This window comes from Oncorhynchus tshawytscha, linkage group LG21, assembly GCF_018296145.1.
Source record: "Oncorhynchus tshawytscha isolate Ot180627B linkage group LG21, Otsh_v2.0, whole genome shotgun sequence".
Classification (NCBI taxonomy): domain Eukaryota; kingdom Metazoa; phylum Chordata; class Actinopteri; order Salmoniformes; family Salmonidae; genus Oncorhynchus; species Oncorhynchus tshawytscha.
Window position 1 is genome coordinate 22657046 of NC_056449.1, and position 16959 is coordinate 22674004.

At 43.6% G+C, this 16959-nt stretch overlaps 1 protein-coding gene across 2 annotated transcripts in view; it reads right to left on the reverse strand.

Annotated features, from left to right (window-relative positions):
- The window catches only part of LOC112221104 (ecto-NOX disulfide-thiol exchanger 2), a 302937-nt gene that overhangs the window by 208919 nt on the left and 77059 nt on the right, over window positions 1-16959 (reverse strand). For both annotated transcript variants that reach the window (XM_042303217.1, XM_042303213.1), the window contains exon 3: window positions 15781-15873. In XM_042303217.1, coding sequence (XP_042159151.1) covers window positions 15781-15814 — 34 coding nt within the window. In that variant the 5' untranslated portion in view covers window positions 15815-15873. The remainder of the gene's footprint in view (window positions 1-15780; window positions 15874-16959) is intronic.

Below are 16959 nucleotides of genomic sequence, written 5' to 3' on the forward strand. Positions count from 1 at the left end.
GCAGTCACACCATTGGAAGACATAGCTTGGACTGTAGCCTACAAAATGCTTATTCCTGCTCTTTTCCATTTGGTGTGTAATAGTGGTCTCTGACCTGGTCAGACTTATTCAGGCGGGAAACAAATGTTAAACTTTGCTGATTTGAATGTCATTCAGAAAAGAGAAAGGCGTCAAATATTTTCCCCCTCAAACAGCCTTTCTGAACCATCTATGGAATATGTCATTTGATGACAATATTTTTTCTGGTAACGTAACGGATGAGATTTTTTGTTCAGTAACATGTAATCCATTACTCCAACCCTGTGTGTGTTGTGATGGATGGGTTGTTGCTGCTTACATAGTAAAAACACTGATGAGCCCATTAATCTATTATAACAATCTCTCTCAATACAAGTCATTTTCAGTCTCATCTTCAGCCTTGGGAAGTGCAGTCATATGAAGACAGTACCTTGGAATGCCAGCTGGGGGCACCACTGTTAGCATACAAAGTTAGGTCATGTGTCATTAACGGTGATATTCATATGGACTGTGAGCTTCTCCCACCATGCAGCGTAGAACTCAAGGCCTGATAAATAATGCACCATTTTACTGCAGACAACCAAGCAGACTGTGAGCAGTCTAGTGTGATGATTTAATCTCAGTCCTGTGAACCTCTTCACCATGGAGACAGCACTCATATCAAATGAGCCTCAAAGTGTCCCTTTTCTCAGAATGAAACATGTAGTAGGTTGAAGGAAAGGAGCAAACATTCAAAGTCCATTTCTATCTGGGTTGTCATTTCAAAAAGAAGCCAGAAATCCATACTACATGAATATATACACACACCCCCCCCCGAGGAGTAAAACCATAAAGACACATTAGTAATGGAAGACGAGCGTAGAGGGGAGTGGTCTTAAGAGTTCCACATGGGTCCACTGAAATCAGCAGAAAGATAACGACAAGAGTAAAGAGATAGAGTATCATTGAACATGTTGATTTGGTCACCTTCTCGGAGAGCCTAGCTTAGTGAAACAAGTCAAACTGGTTCACTAATACCTACATTTTTCTAAATACAGTAAATATCAAAACAACCTAAATAAAATTTGCGTGTAGAGGTTAGACTTCATTTGCACGGACTCTCTTGCACTGGCTCTATGCACACTCACTGGACTCTACCCACACATTCTACACTGATACTCCAACACACACACACACACACACACACGACTGCTACGCTGTTTATTATTTATCCTAGTTGCCAAGTCACTTTTACCCAGACCTACATGTACATATTATCTCAACTACCTCATACCCCTGCACATTGACTCGGTACCGGTACTACTTGTCTATAGTCTTGTTATTGTATTGTGCTACTATTTCCTTTTTTTTTAAATTATGATAAAACTTTATTTTTTTTAATTCGGCATTGTTGGAAAAGGGCTTGTAAGCATTTCATGGTAAGTCTACACCCGTTGTATTCGGCACAAATGACATAAGACTTGATTTGACAAGAATTGGGGTGTCAATCATGGCCTAAAGCCACATCAAAACTGTGTAGAAATGATAAATGGACCTACATGTATATAATTGCTTCACTGTGTCCATCACTCAAAGACAGAAACAAAAGTTAGTCAGGACGTATTAAAAGTTGCAAAAAGTGAATGTTTTTTTTCCTCTACAGATTTTGATGTCGAAGCAATACTCTATAACCAATTCTATAACCAATTTTCACTGCGGCTATCCGGACCTCAGTGATCACCAAATGTGGCCCCCGAGCAAAATTTGTTTGACAACCCTCGTCTAAAAAGTTTGAGATGAAAAATAAGTGTCTGAGAAATGTTTGATGGGTCAAACAATATTATCTTCAACAGCCTGTCTGCACTTCCAAAAACACATTTCAAAGCCCACAGCCCATACACAAGAACTGTCAAACGGATTCCAAAGTGGAAACGAACGAGGCAAAGATTGTACTTGAGCATGGAAACATTCCCAGCATTGATTTTTAAACAACCTTAACCAATTAGAGAAATAAATGAGGCGTCTGTTGTTGGCGGAGCAGTAACGTTGCCTGCTCAATCTGTAGAGTAACTTCCTGCATATAGAAATTGTATGGTTACAGTCAGCAGTAGCCCTTTCAGTATGGTTGCATGTCATAGCAACAAAAAGTAATTAGAGTCAAAACTCAATGAATAAACAAATTCTAAAGATGAAATGTTAAGAGTCAAATTGGTGCATGGTAAGTGACTCATAATCCATATTAGAGGGTGTAAATATGACTATAATAGGTTGCATTATGCCCTCGGAATCATAAGGAGAATGTACTGGAAGGAACACAAAGGAAGATGTGCGGTTTCGAGTTCAGTTGACAGTTTTAAAGGACAGCCAAATCTGTTGAGCCACTTGACCTAAAGCTATTTTTAAAATCTGACATTAACTAGCTTTGTCTGATGGTCCAGGATCATGGACCCTTAAATAGAAGCCCACTACTTGGACTCAATCAGCAGGAGTGTTACTGAAACTGTTTTATGACCAGTATGGTAAGATCAAAAAAGGCTTCCAAGTAGCTGCATTGGATGGAGCTGCTGAAACACTCATTTAGACAGCCCCTTTTTCTGTGTCCTCGTTTTTCGCCACAACAGACTGGTCATAAATAAACTAAATGCTTCCCAGACAGAACTAAATTAATTCTGTCACCAAATAGAAAATGAAAGAGTTGGCGCTCTTATTCAGTTCGTTTCTCCCTAGGCCTAAGGGACAGTGTTTCTGCTTATCCGTTTTTCAAACCGTGATGTTCTGTCAAAGACTTTCTTGGTCCAAGTGCAGGCTGTTTAAATCTAATACTAAATTTGCCTTTTTTCTACAACAGATTAAATACAAGTCTTTATTGGTTTTTATGGTTAGCGTTGTACATTAGTGATCATCTTAAGCCAAATGAACTGGGTGGCTTAAAAGAGGGGTATGATAAATCAAAGTCATTTTGATAAATCAAAAAATGTGGAGGAAAAAAGACACTGCCATAACAAACAAAAAAGATTTTGTGAGCCAACTCTTCAATCACTGGGTCATAAATCTAATTACAAATCGCAACGAGATATCAGCCAGTCCATACCCGTACCTCATCGTTGATCGCCTCGTTTAAGAGACACCTGTTGAACAATAAGTAACTTGTTTAGTTAAGATGGAGATATTTTGTCTCATTATTGAAGATGTTCAGAGCATAAGACAAAATCAAATCAAACTTTATTAGTCACATGCGCCAAATACACCAGGTGTAGACCGTACAGTGAAATGCTTACTTACGAGCCTCTGACAGTGCAGTTTTAAAAAATACGAATAAGAGATAAAAGTAACAAGTAATTAAAGAGAAGTAAAAATACATACATACCATTACATTACATACAGGGGTGTGCCGGTACAGAGTCAATGTGCGGGGGCCCCGGTTAGTTGAAGTAGTATGTACATGTAGGTAGAGTTAATTAAAGTGACTATACATAGATGATACCAGAGAGTGGCAGTGGTGTGGAAAGGGGAGGGGGGCAATGTGAATAGTCTGGGTAGCCATTTGACTAGATGTTCAGGAGTATTATGGCTTGGGGGTAGAAGCTGTTTAGAAGCCTCTTGGACCTAGACTTTGAGCTATGGTACCACTTGCCGTGTGGTAGCAGTCGGAACAGTCTATGACTAGGGTGGTTGGAGTCTGACAATTTTTAGGGCCTTCCTCTGACACCGCCTGGTATAGATGTCCTGGATGGCAGGAAGCTTAGCCCCAGTGATGTACTGGGCCGTTCACACAACCCTCTGCAGTGCCTTGCGGTCAGATGCCGAGCAGTTGCCATAACAGGCAGTGATGCAACCAGTCAGGATACTCTCGATGATGTAGCTGCATAACCTTTTGAGGATCTCAGGACCCATGCCAAATCTTTTCAGTCTCCTGAGGGGGAATAGGTTTTGTCGTGCCCCCTTCACAACTGTCATGGTGTGCTTGGACCATGTTAGTTTGTTGGTGATGTAGACACCAAGGAACTTGAAGCTCTCAACCTGCTCCACTGAAGCCCCGTAGATGAGAATGGAGGCGTGCTCGGTCCTCCTTTTCCTGTAGTCCACAATCATGTCCTTTGTCTTGACCAGGTTGAGGGAGAGGTTGTTGTCCTGGCACCACCCGGCCAGGTCTCTGACCTCCTCCCTACAGGCTGTCTCATTGTTGTCGGGGATCAGGCCTAGCACTGTTGTGTCACCAGCAAATTTAATGGTGATGGAGTCGTGCCTGGCTGTGCAGTCATGAGTGAACAGGGAGAACAGGAGGGGGCTGAGCACGCACCCCTGAGGGGCCCTTGTGTTGAGGATCAGCGTGGCAGATGTGTTGTTACCTACCCTTACCACCTGGGGGCGATCTGTCAGGAAGTCCAGGATCCAGTTGCAGACGGAGGTGTTTAGTCCCAGGGACCTTAGCTCATTGTTGAGCTTTGAGGACACTATGGTGTTGAACGCTGAGCTGTAGTCAATGAATAGCATTCTCACATAGGTGTTCCTTTTCTCCAGGTGGGAAAGGGCAGTGTGGAGTGCAATAGAGACTGCATCATCTGTGGATCTGTAGGGGCGGTATGCGAATTGGAGTGGGTCTAGGGTTTCCGTGTGATAGCGTTGATGTGAGCCATGACCAGCCTTTCAAAGCACTTCATGGCTACAGATGTGAGTGCTACGGGTCTGTAGTCATTTAGGCAGGTTACCTTGGTGTTCTTGGGCACTGGCACTATGGTGGTATGACAGACTCGGACAGAGAGAGGTTGAAAATGTCAGTGAAGACACTTGCTAGTTGGTCAGCGCATTGTCGCAGTACACGTCCTGGTAATTCGTCTGGCCCTGCGGCCTTGTGAATGTTGACCTGTCTTATATCGGCTGCGGAGATCGTGATCACAGTCTTCTGGTACAGCTGGTGTTCTCATGCATGTTTCAGTGTTATTTGCCTCGAAGCGAGCATAGAAGTAATTTCGCACATCCAGTAGGCTCGTGTCACTGGGCAGCTCTTGGCTGTGCTTCCCTTTGTAGTCTGTAATGGTTTGCAGGCCCTGCCACATCCAACAAGCGTCAGAGCTGTTGCAGTACAACTCGATCTAAGTCCTGTATTGACGCATTGCCTGTTTGATGGTTCGTCGGAGGGCATAGCGTGATTTCTAATAAGCTTCCGGGTTAGAGACCCGCTCCTTGAAAGCGGCAGCTCTAGCCTTCAGCTCAGTGCGTATGCTGCCTGTAATCGATGGTTTCTGGTTGGGGTATGTACGTACGGTCACTGTGGGGATGACATCATCGATGCTCTTATTGATGAAGCCAATGACAGATGTGGTGTACTCCTCAATGCCACTGGAGGAATAATGGAACATATTCCAGTCTGTACTAGCAAAACAGTCCTGTAGCTTAGTATCTGCTTCATATGACCACTTTTTTTTATTGATCTAGTCACTGGTGCTTCCTCAAGTTTTTGCTTTTAAGCAGGAATCAGGAGGATAGAATTATGGTCAGATCTGCCAAATGGAGGGCGAGGGAGAGCTTTGTATGAATCTCTGTGTGTGGACTATTAGGTGGTCCAGAGTTCTTTTCCCTCTGGTTGCACATTTAACATGTTGATAGAAAATAGGTCAAACGGATTTAAGCTTCCCTGCATTAAAGTCCCCGGCTACTAGGCGCACCGCCTCTGGGTGAGCTATTTCTTATTTGCTTATGGCGGAATACAGCTCTTTCAATGCCATCTCAGTGCCAGCCTCTGACTGTGGTGGTATGTAACAGCTACAAAGAATATAGATAAACTCCCTGGGTAGGTAATGTGGTCTGCAGCTTATCATGAGAAACTCTACCTCAGGCGAGCAATAGATGGAGACATCCTTAGATATCGTGCACCAGCTGTTTTTTACAAAAATACATAGACCGCCGCCCCTGGTCTTACCAGACGCCACTGTTTTATCCTGCCGGAACATCATAACCAGCCAGCTGTATGTTGATATTGTCGCCGTTCAGCCACGACTCCGTGGAGCATAAGATGTTACAATTTTTAATGTCCTGTTGATAGTTCAATCTTCCCAACAAGTTGTCCATTTTATGTCCGCCCTCCGGCCTCTCTTTCTCCGCCTTCAACTAATACATCACTAACGTCTAAAAGGGTTGTGATACATTTTTAACCGAGTCTTCTTCTGATCTAACATTTTCTCCATTTCCCTCTTGACTATTTTTTTTTATCTCTGAAAGAAAAGGGTTCCTGGGGTATGGTTTCAAAGATGTCTCCAAAAGATACTGTGCAGCTCTAATGTGGTCCCTCTGTAAATGTTGAACCATCACACCGAGAGAAGCTGTAAATCACAGAAGGCTCAGTTTCTCTACAGGCCTTTATATCCCCTCAGTAGATTGTAAATCGGATGCCTTGTGTTGTATTGTAAAGTATGCATTTAACGATTCCAGAATTGATGATGCCCCTTGCACACAGTGGAATCAGAAGAGTAGATAGTGTAGAATGCTATACTAATATGGCCTTTCCAATCCAACAGAGGTATCAGATCACTGCTCTGCAAAGCTTTCAGAATTTGAGAGTGGACGATATTTGAAGGTTCTGCTCACCAGAAAGCCTGCCAGAGTTTAAAGGACTGCGCTGGCATTTGGTGTCATCCATTTCGAGATCAATGAAATGTACTATTATAGCTCAGACTGGGAGGGGAAAATGTCAGATCTAACGATTCATAGTGTTTCATTAGCTCCACTGCCCTTTGTGGATGGAGAGACTGCCCATCGATCTGAACCAGAGCTAAGGATGGAGCCCTTCCTTCTTTCACCACTTCCTCTGTCCGTCTATTTCTTTCTCACTACCCATCTTTCCTTTGGACCCTGTATCACACTCTTCCTTCTCTCTTTTCATCCTCTGTTTCCCACCATCACCCTCTCGTTGAGTGCTGATTTGTAGATTATCACCTCATCAAATCAGTCTCCACTGGCCAGATTGTGTTATTCCTGGTGGAATACTTGGTATATGAGCTCTGGGAGAACAGAGGGACCATGGAAAATACACTGGGGCTGTGGAGTTGTGTTCCAGAACCTTTTGCTGAAATCAAAATTTTCTCGGGTGAGAAGGGGGAGGTGGAAGCCTTGGCAACATTCTGTAAATTGGATTAAGTGAAAGATACAGAGGCAAGCTGATCTCCAGGAAGTCCTCACCAGCATGAATATTGATGGTAGCAGGTTTCATACAGAGTGCAGAATACCCCTTTACTTCAGTCTATAGCTAAACCCCAGTCAACAGCAGGGACTCCCCACCATCAGTCCACACTGGTCATGGTCCTCAAAATCACCATCCAAACACACCGTTGACCAAAAGAACTGAAGGGAGAGGAAGGGGAATATAATTATGTGTTTACGCAACACAGTATGCAGACTGGAGTGCAGCAAGTCCTCCATTACACAATCACAAGTGGTCCATCAGAACAAGTGGGTATTATAATGCATTTTGGCAGCAGAGAAGTGCAGCTAACTGTGGTCCAGGAACCAAATGTGCCATCTGCCCAGATGAGCATCAGAAACTCTGGCCCCTACACAACATTAACAGCGCCTGCTTGGTGAATCAGACACAAGGTCAAGTGTTAAAAACTCTCAGCAGAACTGACAAACTGTTTCATAACCACGGGCTCAACCCTGAAGACTAGGGGCTGACAGGGGGACCCGCTAATCATTGTATTTGCGGAATTGAGAAAAACATAGCCTTTTCAAAAAATAATTTCCTGCTATTCTACTTCACTTTACATGACTGTAAACATTACAATGATATTTTTGAATACCACGCAAGTGACAAGATACTGGCATCAATAAAAAACCAACGACCCAGGTCTTTAATGCAACCACTACCATAGGCCAATGAAAAGAGTGTATACACAGATTGTAGGCCTAAAATGAGGAAATGATAGTCCACCAACTTTCCAGTTGCACTCATTTAAGCAAGGTCCTGGTGACCTTTTTCTCATCTCAGGGCATTCCAATTCCAGTCACAACTTGAAGAAACTATTGAGTCAATGCATATCCAGCCCAACACCACCACCTGCCCTGCAACTGACACTCACCAATTAAGAGGATGTAGTTTGTATTTGTATTTATTAGGGATCCCCATTAGCAGCTACTCTTCCTGGGGTCCAAACATATTAAAGCACTTACATTACATATAAAACAAAAGATAAATAGATTGTCACCAAGATGGCATAGCAGTCAGACGTCTTTTGTCGTGTCCCGTATATCTATTTACAACTTTCTTCGCATACCTTATTATATATATTTTTTTATTTTCCATTAAACTCGTCTTCAAAACACTCTCCTGCAACCCGCCTCACCAATTTATATATATTTTTAAAGAAAGTATTATTTACCTCATATCTGTAATCCTCCATAGAAGCTAGCCAGAAGCTAACCCAGAAGCTAATCAGCTTCTTCACTGGCTAATCGTTAGTATTCAGCTAACCACGGTTTGTGGTCATCAGCTATCCTTTAGCTCGAAAATCTAATCACCAGTTTTGTACGGTGCGGCTCGGAACATACCGCACCTATTTTTCTCTCCATGTCCCCGGATTTCAACCGCAAGCTCTGGATATTTATACCTGGATCTCGCAGCTAGCTAGCTGCTATCCGTGTGACTATCAGCTTACGTCGATTCCGGTGCAAACATCAATTATTCCGGAGCTAGCCAGCTGAAGAGTTCCATCAGTCACTCCTGGGCTACAATCACCTATCCGGACCCATTTTACTGCCAACGCGGAGCCCCACCGGGCCTTCACAACTGGACTACCGACGTTATCTGCCCAAGGGAGTTATCCAGCTGGCTCCTCCGTCGCGACATTACCTGAACGCCCATCTGCGGTCCGCTAATCGTTAGCTGTCTTATCGGCTGCTATCTGAATAGACCTATCGGACAATTGTTTTCTTTTTTCTTGGGCCTCTATAACTATATATATCTATATTTATTTATTTTTGCGAATTGGATTGATCCCCTCTATCTACCACACGGAACCCCACTAATCCTACCGACAGAAATGCACGGTAGCTAAAAACAGACCTCCATCCTATGCTAGCTTGCTACCGATGGCACGGCTAGCTGTCTGAATCGCCGTGACCCCAACCAACCTCACTGGACCCTTTTGATCAATCGACTAAGCATGCCTCTCCTTAATGTCAATATGCCTTGTCCATTGCTGTTCTGGTTAGTGTTTATTGGCTTATTTCACTGTAGAGCCTCTAGTCCTGCTCACTATACCTTATCCAACCTATTAGTTCCACCACTCACACATGCAATGCCATCTCCTGGTTTCAATGATGTTTCTAGAGACAATATGTCTCTCATCATCACTCAATACCTAGGTTTACCTCCACTGTATTCACATCCTACCATACCTTTGTCTGTACATTATACCTTGAAGCTATTTTATCGCTCCCAGAAACCTCCTTTTACTCTCTGTTCCAGACGTTCTAGACGACCAATTCCCATTGCTTTTAGCCGTACCTTTATCCTACTCCTCTTCTTTTCCTCTAGTGTTGTAGAGGTGAATCCAGGCCCTGCAGTGCCTAGCTCCACTCCTATTCCCTAGGCGCTCTTTTTTGATGACGTCTAACAGTAATAGCCTTGGTTTCATGCATGTTAACATTAGAAACCTCCTCCCTAAGTTTGTTTTATTCACTGCTTTAGCACACTCTGCCAACCCGGATATTCTAGCTGTGTCTGAATCCTGGCTTAGGAAGACCACCAAAAATTCTGAAATTGTCATCCCAAACTACAACATTTTCAGACAAGATAGAACTGCCAAAGGGGGCGGTCTTGCAATCTACTGCAAATATAGCCTGCAGAGTTCTGTCCTACTATCCAGGTCTGTACGCAAACAATTTGAACTTCTACTTTTAAAATTCCACCTCTCCAGAGGGGCGGCAGGGTAGCCTAGTGGTTAGAGCGTTGGACTAGTAACTGGAAGGTTGTGAGTTCAAACCCCTGAGCTGCCAAGGTACAAATCTGTTGTTCTGCCCGTGAACAGGCAGTTAACCCACTGTTCCCAGGCAGTCATTGAAAGTAAGAATGTGTTCTTAACTGACTTGCCTGGTTAAATAAAGGTAAAATTAAAAAAATAAATATTTAAAAAACAAGTCTATCACCATTGCCACCTCCTATAGCCACCACCCTCTGCCCCCAGCTGTCCTCTGGACACCATATGTGAACTGATTGCCCCCCATCTATCTTCAGAGCTCGAGCTCGTGCTGCTAGGCGACCTAAACTGGAACATGCTTAACACCCCAGCCATCCTACAATCTAAGCTTGATGCCCTCAATCTCACACAAATTATCAATGAACCTACCAGCTACTCCCCAAAGCCATAAACACAGGCACCCTCATAGATATCATCCTAACCAACTTGCCCTCTAAATACACCTCTGCTGTCTTCAACCAAGATCTCAGCGATCTCAGATCTCTCTAAGCATTTTTCTACGGCTGTCCATGCTTTCCACCTGGCTACCCCTACCCTGGTCAACAGCACTGCACCCCCCACAGCAACTCACCCAAGCCTTCCCCATTTCTCCTTCTCCCAAAATCCAGTCAGCTGATGTTCTGAAAGAGCTGCAAAATCTGGACCCCTACAAATCTGGACCCTTTCTCTCTAAAAAATTATCTGTCAAAATTGTTGCCACCCCTATTACTAGCTTGTTCAACCTCTCGTGTCGTCTGAGATTCCCAAAGATTGGAAAGCAGCTGCGGTCATCCCCCTCTTCAAAGGGGGGGACACTCTTGACCCAAACTACTACAGACCTATATCTATCCTACCCTGCCTTTCTAAAGTCTTTGAAAGCTCAGTCAACAAACAGATGATCGACCATTTCGAATCTCACCATACCTTCTCTGCTATGCAATCTGGTCTCAAAGCTGGTCATGGGTGCACCTCAGCCACGCTCAAGGTCCTAAACGATATCTTAACCGCCATCGATAAGAAACATTACTGTGCAGCCGTATTCATTGATCTGGCCGAGGCTTTCGACTCTGTCAATCACCACATCCTCATCGGCAGACTCAACAGCCTTGGTTTCTCAAATGATTGCCTCGCATGGTTCACCAACTACTACTCTGATAGAGTTCAGTGTGTCAAATCGGAGGTTCTGCTGTCCGCACCTCTGGCAGTCTCTACGGGGGTGCCACAGGGTTCAATTCTTGGACCGACTCTCTTCTCTGTATACATCAATGATGTCGCTCTTGCTGCTGGTGAGTCTCTGATCCACCTCTACGCAGACGATACCATTCTGTATACTTCTGGCCCTTCTTTGGACACTCCAGGCAAACTTCAATGCCATACAACTCTCCTTTCGTGGCCTCCAATTGCTCTTAAATACAAGTAAAACTAAATGCATGCTCTTCAAGCGATCGCTGCCTGCACCTGCCCGCCTGTCCAACATCACTACTCTGGATGCCTCTGACTTAGAATACGTGGACAACTACAAATACCTAGGTGTCTGGTTAGACTGTAAACTCTCCTTCCAGACCCACATTAAACATCTCCAATCCAAAGTTAAATCTAGAATTGGCTTCCTATTTCACAACAAAGCATCCTTCACTCATGCTGCCAAACATACCCTTGTAAAACTGACCATCCTACCAATCCCCGACTTCGGCAATGTCATTTACAAAATAGCCTCCAATACCCTACTCAACAAATTGGATGCAGTCTATCAGTGCCATCCGTTTTGTCACCAAAGCCCTATATACTACCCACCATTGCGACCTGTACGCTTTCGTTGGCTGGCCCTCGCTTCATACTCGCCGCCAAACCCACTGGCTCCAGGTCATCTACAAGACCCTGCTAGGTAAAGTCCCCGCTTATCTCAGCTCGCTGGTCATCATAGCATCACCCACCTGTAGCACAAGCTCCAGCAGGTATCTCTGGTCACCCCCAAAACCAATTCTTTCTTTGGCCGCCTCTCCTTCCAGTTCTCTACTGCCAATGACTGGAACGAACTACAAAAATCTCTGAAACTGGAAACACTTATCTCCCTCACTAGCTTTAAGCACCAGCTGTCAGAGCAGCTCACAGATTACTGCACCTGTACATAGCCCACCTATAATTTAGCCCAAACAACTACCTCTTTCACTACTGTATTTATTTTATGTTATGTTATTTATTTATTTAGCTCCTTTGCACCCCATTGTTTTTATTTCTACTTTGCACATTCTTCCACTGCAAATCTACCATTCCAGTGTTTTACTTGCTATATTGTATTTACTTCGCCACCGTGGCCTTTTTTTGTTGCGTTTACCTCCCTTATCTCACCTCATTTGCTCACATTGTTTTACTCCTTGTGTAACTCTGTGTTGTTGTATGTGTCGAACTGCTTTGCTTTATCTTGGCCAGGTCGCAATTGTAAATGAGAACTTGTTCTCAACTTGCCTACCTGGTTAAATAAAGGTGAAATAAAAAAAATAAAAAAACAGTACATTTTATAACAGTACACCACTATATATCTACAATACAACATGTTCAATACCACCATACAACAATACCACAATGTGTCTGTACCTTGTGTGGGTCTTCACAGTATCTGTTGTGTTGTTACATAAGGTGTATTTTTACCTTGCTTTTTAAATCTTATTCTACTGCGTGCATCAGTTACCTGATGTGGAATAGAGTTCCATGTAGTCACGGCTCGATGTAGTACTGTACCCCTCACAGTTTGTTCTGGACCTCTGGTAGCATTTCTTGTGTGTTATGCATGGGTGTCCGAGCAGTATGCAAGTATTTTAAAAACAGACAGCTCGGTACATTCAGCTTGTCAACACCTCTTACAAAAACAAGTAGTCATGAAGTCAATCTCTTCCACTTGAGCCATGAGAGACTGACATGCATGTCATTAATGTTAGCTCTGCGAGGACTTTTAAGGGACAGCCGTGCTGCTGCTCTGAGCCAACTGCAATTTGTTTAAGTCTATCTTTGTGGCACCTGACCACACTACTGAACAATAGTCCAGGTGTGACAAAACTAGGGCCTGCAGGACCTGCCTTGTTAAGGCAGAGCAGCGCTTAATCATGGACAGACTTCTCCCCGTCTTAACTACTGTTGTATCAATATATGTTTTGACCATGACCGTTTTCAATCCTGAGTTACTCCAAGCAGTTCAGTGACTTCTATTAGTTCAATTTCCACATTATTCATTACAAGATGAAGTTGAGGTGTAGTGAATGATTTGTCAGAAATACAATGCTTTTAGTTTTGGAAATATTTAGGACTAACTTATTCCTTGCTACCCATTACGAAACTAACTGCAGCTCTTTGTTAAGTGTTGCAGTCATTTCAGTTGCTGTAGTAGCTTACGTGTATAGTGTTGAGTCATCCGCATACTTTACTCAAAGCCAGAGGCATGTCGTTAGTAAAGATTGAAAAAAATAATGGGCCTAAACAGCTACCCTGGGCTTTAGCTTCCCTCCAGGCCTGAGGGTACACACTTTCTAGTAGGCTTAAATTGAAGATGGGCGAATAGGAGTCGCAATATCTTCAGTCATTTTCCATCCAGATTGTCAGACCCCCGGTGCCTTGTCATTGTTGATAGACAACACTACTTTTTTCACCTCTTCCACACTGACTTTACAAAATTCAAAAGTAAAATTGTCATTCATAATTTGGTTAGATATACTTGGATGTGTAGTGTCAGCGTTTGTTGCTGATATGTCATACTTAAGTTTGATTATCTTGCCAATGAAAAACTAATTAAAAGTAGTTGGCAATATCAGTGAGTTGTGACTGATAGAGCAGAGTTTGCCTTTATCCCAACATTTAATTTAAGGTGCTCCAAAGCTTTTTATTATGATTCATTTTTGTAAAATAGTACAGATACTTTTTATTTAGTTTAGTCACATGATTTCTTAATTTGCAACATGTTTGCCAATCAAGTTGGGCAGCCAGACTCATTTACCATAAGTTTTGTCTCCTCCATCTCACCCATACAATTTTTCAATTCCTCATCAATCCAAGGGGATTCAACCGTTTTTACAGTCATTTCCTTAAATGGGTGTGTTGCTTATTAGTAACTGGAAAAAGCAATTTAATAAATGTGTCAAGTGCAGTGTCTGGTTGCTCCTCATTACACACCACAGACCAACAAATATTCTTTACATCATCAACATATGAATCATTACAAAACTTATTGTGTGTCCTCTTAGACACTATCTTAGGCCCAGCCTTTGTTTTTTCTAGATATGACTACTATATTGTGATCACAGTGGTAGCCCTGAACCTCATACCTCTACTTTCCTTCCTTTAATGGTGTCTGTGGCTCTGTCATCAAAGGCCAAGGAGAGGACAAGGTTCTCAAGCTCCAGTTAGTAATCAGAGACCTGATGTCGTTGGATGTCAGAAAAACAGACAAACAGAGGCCAGTTAGAGATGAAGTATATATCAGAAAGGTGCCGTGCTGAGGGAAGATATACTACCACACACTGATGTTCTACAAATATTCTGTAGCGAGAGGACAGAGAGAGGGATAGAGGATGAAAGTGGGATATCGATAGAGATCAGACACCACACCGCTGTAGGCTGAGGCAGAGTGTAGAGGACGAGAAGAGGGAACATCACCAGAGACGAGAGATACAATGTCTTAGAGGCCAGAGAGAGAAAGAGAGGATGGGGGAGGACAGAGAGAGAAAGAGAGGATGGGGGAGGACAGAGAGAGAAAGAGAGGATGGGGGAGGACAGAGAGAGAAAGAGAGGATGGGGGAGGACAGAGAGAGAAAGAGGCCAGACACCAGACTGCACATTCATTATCACCTGACCAACCTGTGCACCACACTGTGTGAACATAATAAGAGTTGACACACTCATCTACCAAATCCCGGCAAGAGAAGAGACGCTTTCATTCCCTCTCCCCATGCTCTCACACCACCAGGGAATACAATTAGCACCTGGCAAATGCCGGTAGATTTAGGTATTGGCAGGTAAGAATGTCTAATTCACCAGCTACTTTGGCAGGTGGTTAATTTGCAGGGCTCTCGTGTGAGCATTACATTCCTGAATAAAAATAGTCAAAAGTATAAGCACATGGAGTTAGAAAAATGCTGCATGAGCTGTTTTCAAAGTATTTCTGCTGTTTTGTTTCATAGCTGCTAATTACATTAATAAACACTAATCCTATATCCCACTTTGCACAGCAACACTGCCTGGCAGGGGAGCTGAGCGCACGGACTTTAGTGCTGATATTCATTTTTGGAGGCGCTGTGTACAGGCATAAAATATGGTCTAATTTACTCGAAAGTCTCATGTTTCATGGCTATTTACATCATTTTTTCACAACTCAGTTGTTTTGACATTAGTTTGAGTCTGCTGCTTCAACTGATAGCAAAAAGATACCCTAGTCAGACCCCTAGTCAGACCCCAAATCTCAGACACGTGATAGGACTCCAGCGGCCCTGTTGCCATGGTAACCAGAGCCAGAGTAAGAGGGGGGCAGCTCCACGGGGTTGGGCAGAGCCAGTGTAATAGTGGGGGTAGCTCCACGGGGGTTGGGCAGAGCCAGTGTAATAGTGGGGGTAACTCCAGGGGGGGTTGGGCAGAAGAGAGGAGGCTCTATTGGATAGAAGGAAACCTCCACTAGGGGACAAATACAGTCTTATCAGGTGTGCAGCAGGAATTTTGGCAGTAAATCCCCTTAAGAGCCATGAAATCTGGACACTGCACCTGAGAAGGCCTCTGGGGCTGCAGTGTGTATGCACCCTTCCAGATTCTCTTTCCACATGCAAACTCAAACACAGACACGCTGAGCTCTTACCTGCTGCTCGTCCTGATCTGTAGTCCTTGTACATTATGGCGTTGTGGTAGCACTTCCTCTGATCTCAGCCCCTCTGGTCTCTCAGTGATGCTCCTGTGAAGAAACAGCAACAACAATGGCCCCATGATTCTCTGTTCATTCTCTTTAGATCCATGCTGTTTCGCGAGAGCACCAATATGCCATACCGGGATCTCAGCTCATCATTTCTGCGGCTGGTTCAAGGACACCAAGAGAACTGGGTAATAAGGGTCACAATAAAGGTGCTTCGTCTTGAGTAGAGAAAGATGATAACTAAAGGAGGATGTCACTGTGCTTCTTTGATAGGCATGGCCCTTTTGCTTTGTAGAGGAGACACTCATCTGAACCAGAAAGAGCTGTGGATCAGGAGGGTCCGTGACTGTAGAATTTACACAGTCTTTAAAAAAAATCAAAAAATAATTTCACATTTATTTAACCAGGTAGGCTAGTTGAGAGCAAGTTCTCATTTACAACTGGCCAAGAGAAAGCAAAGCAGTGCGACACAAACAGAGTTACACATGGAATAAACAAACATAGTCAATAACACAATAGAAAAAAAGTCTATATACAGTGTGCGCAAATGAGCTAAGATAAAGGAGGTAAGGCAATAAATAGGCCATAGTGGTGAAATAATTACAATTTAGCAATTAAACACTGGAGTGATAGATGTGCAGAAGATGAATGTGCAAGTAGAGATACTGGGGTGCAAAGGAGCAAAAATAAATAACAGTATGGGGATGAGGTAGTTGGATGGGCTATTTACAGATGGGCTATCTACGGGTGCAGTGATTTGTGTGCTGCTGACAGCTGATGCTTGAAGTTAGTGAGGGAGATATGACTCTCCAGCTTCAGTGATTTTTGCAATTCGTTCCAGTCATTGGCAGTAGAGGACTGGAAGGAAAGGCGGCTAAAGGAGGAATTGGCTTTGGGGATGACCAGTGAAATATACCTGCTGGAGTGAGTGCTATGGTGACCAGTGAGCTGAGATAAGGCTGGGCTTTACCTAGCAACGACTTATGGATGACCTGGAGCCAGTGGGTTTGGCGACGAATATGAAGTGAGGGCCAGCCAACGAGAGCATACAGGTCTCAGTGGTGGGTAGTATATTGTGCTTTGGTGACATAACGGATGGCACTGTGATAGACTGCATCCAATTTGCTG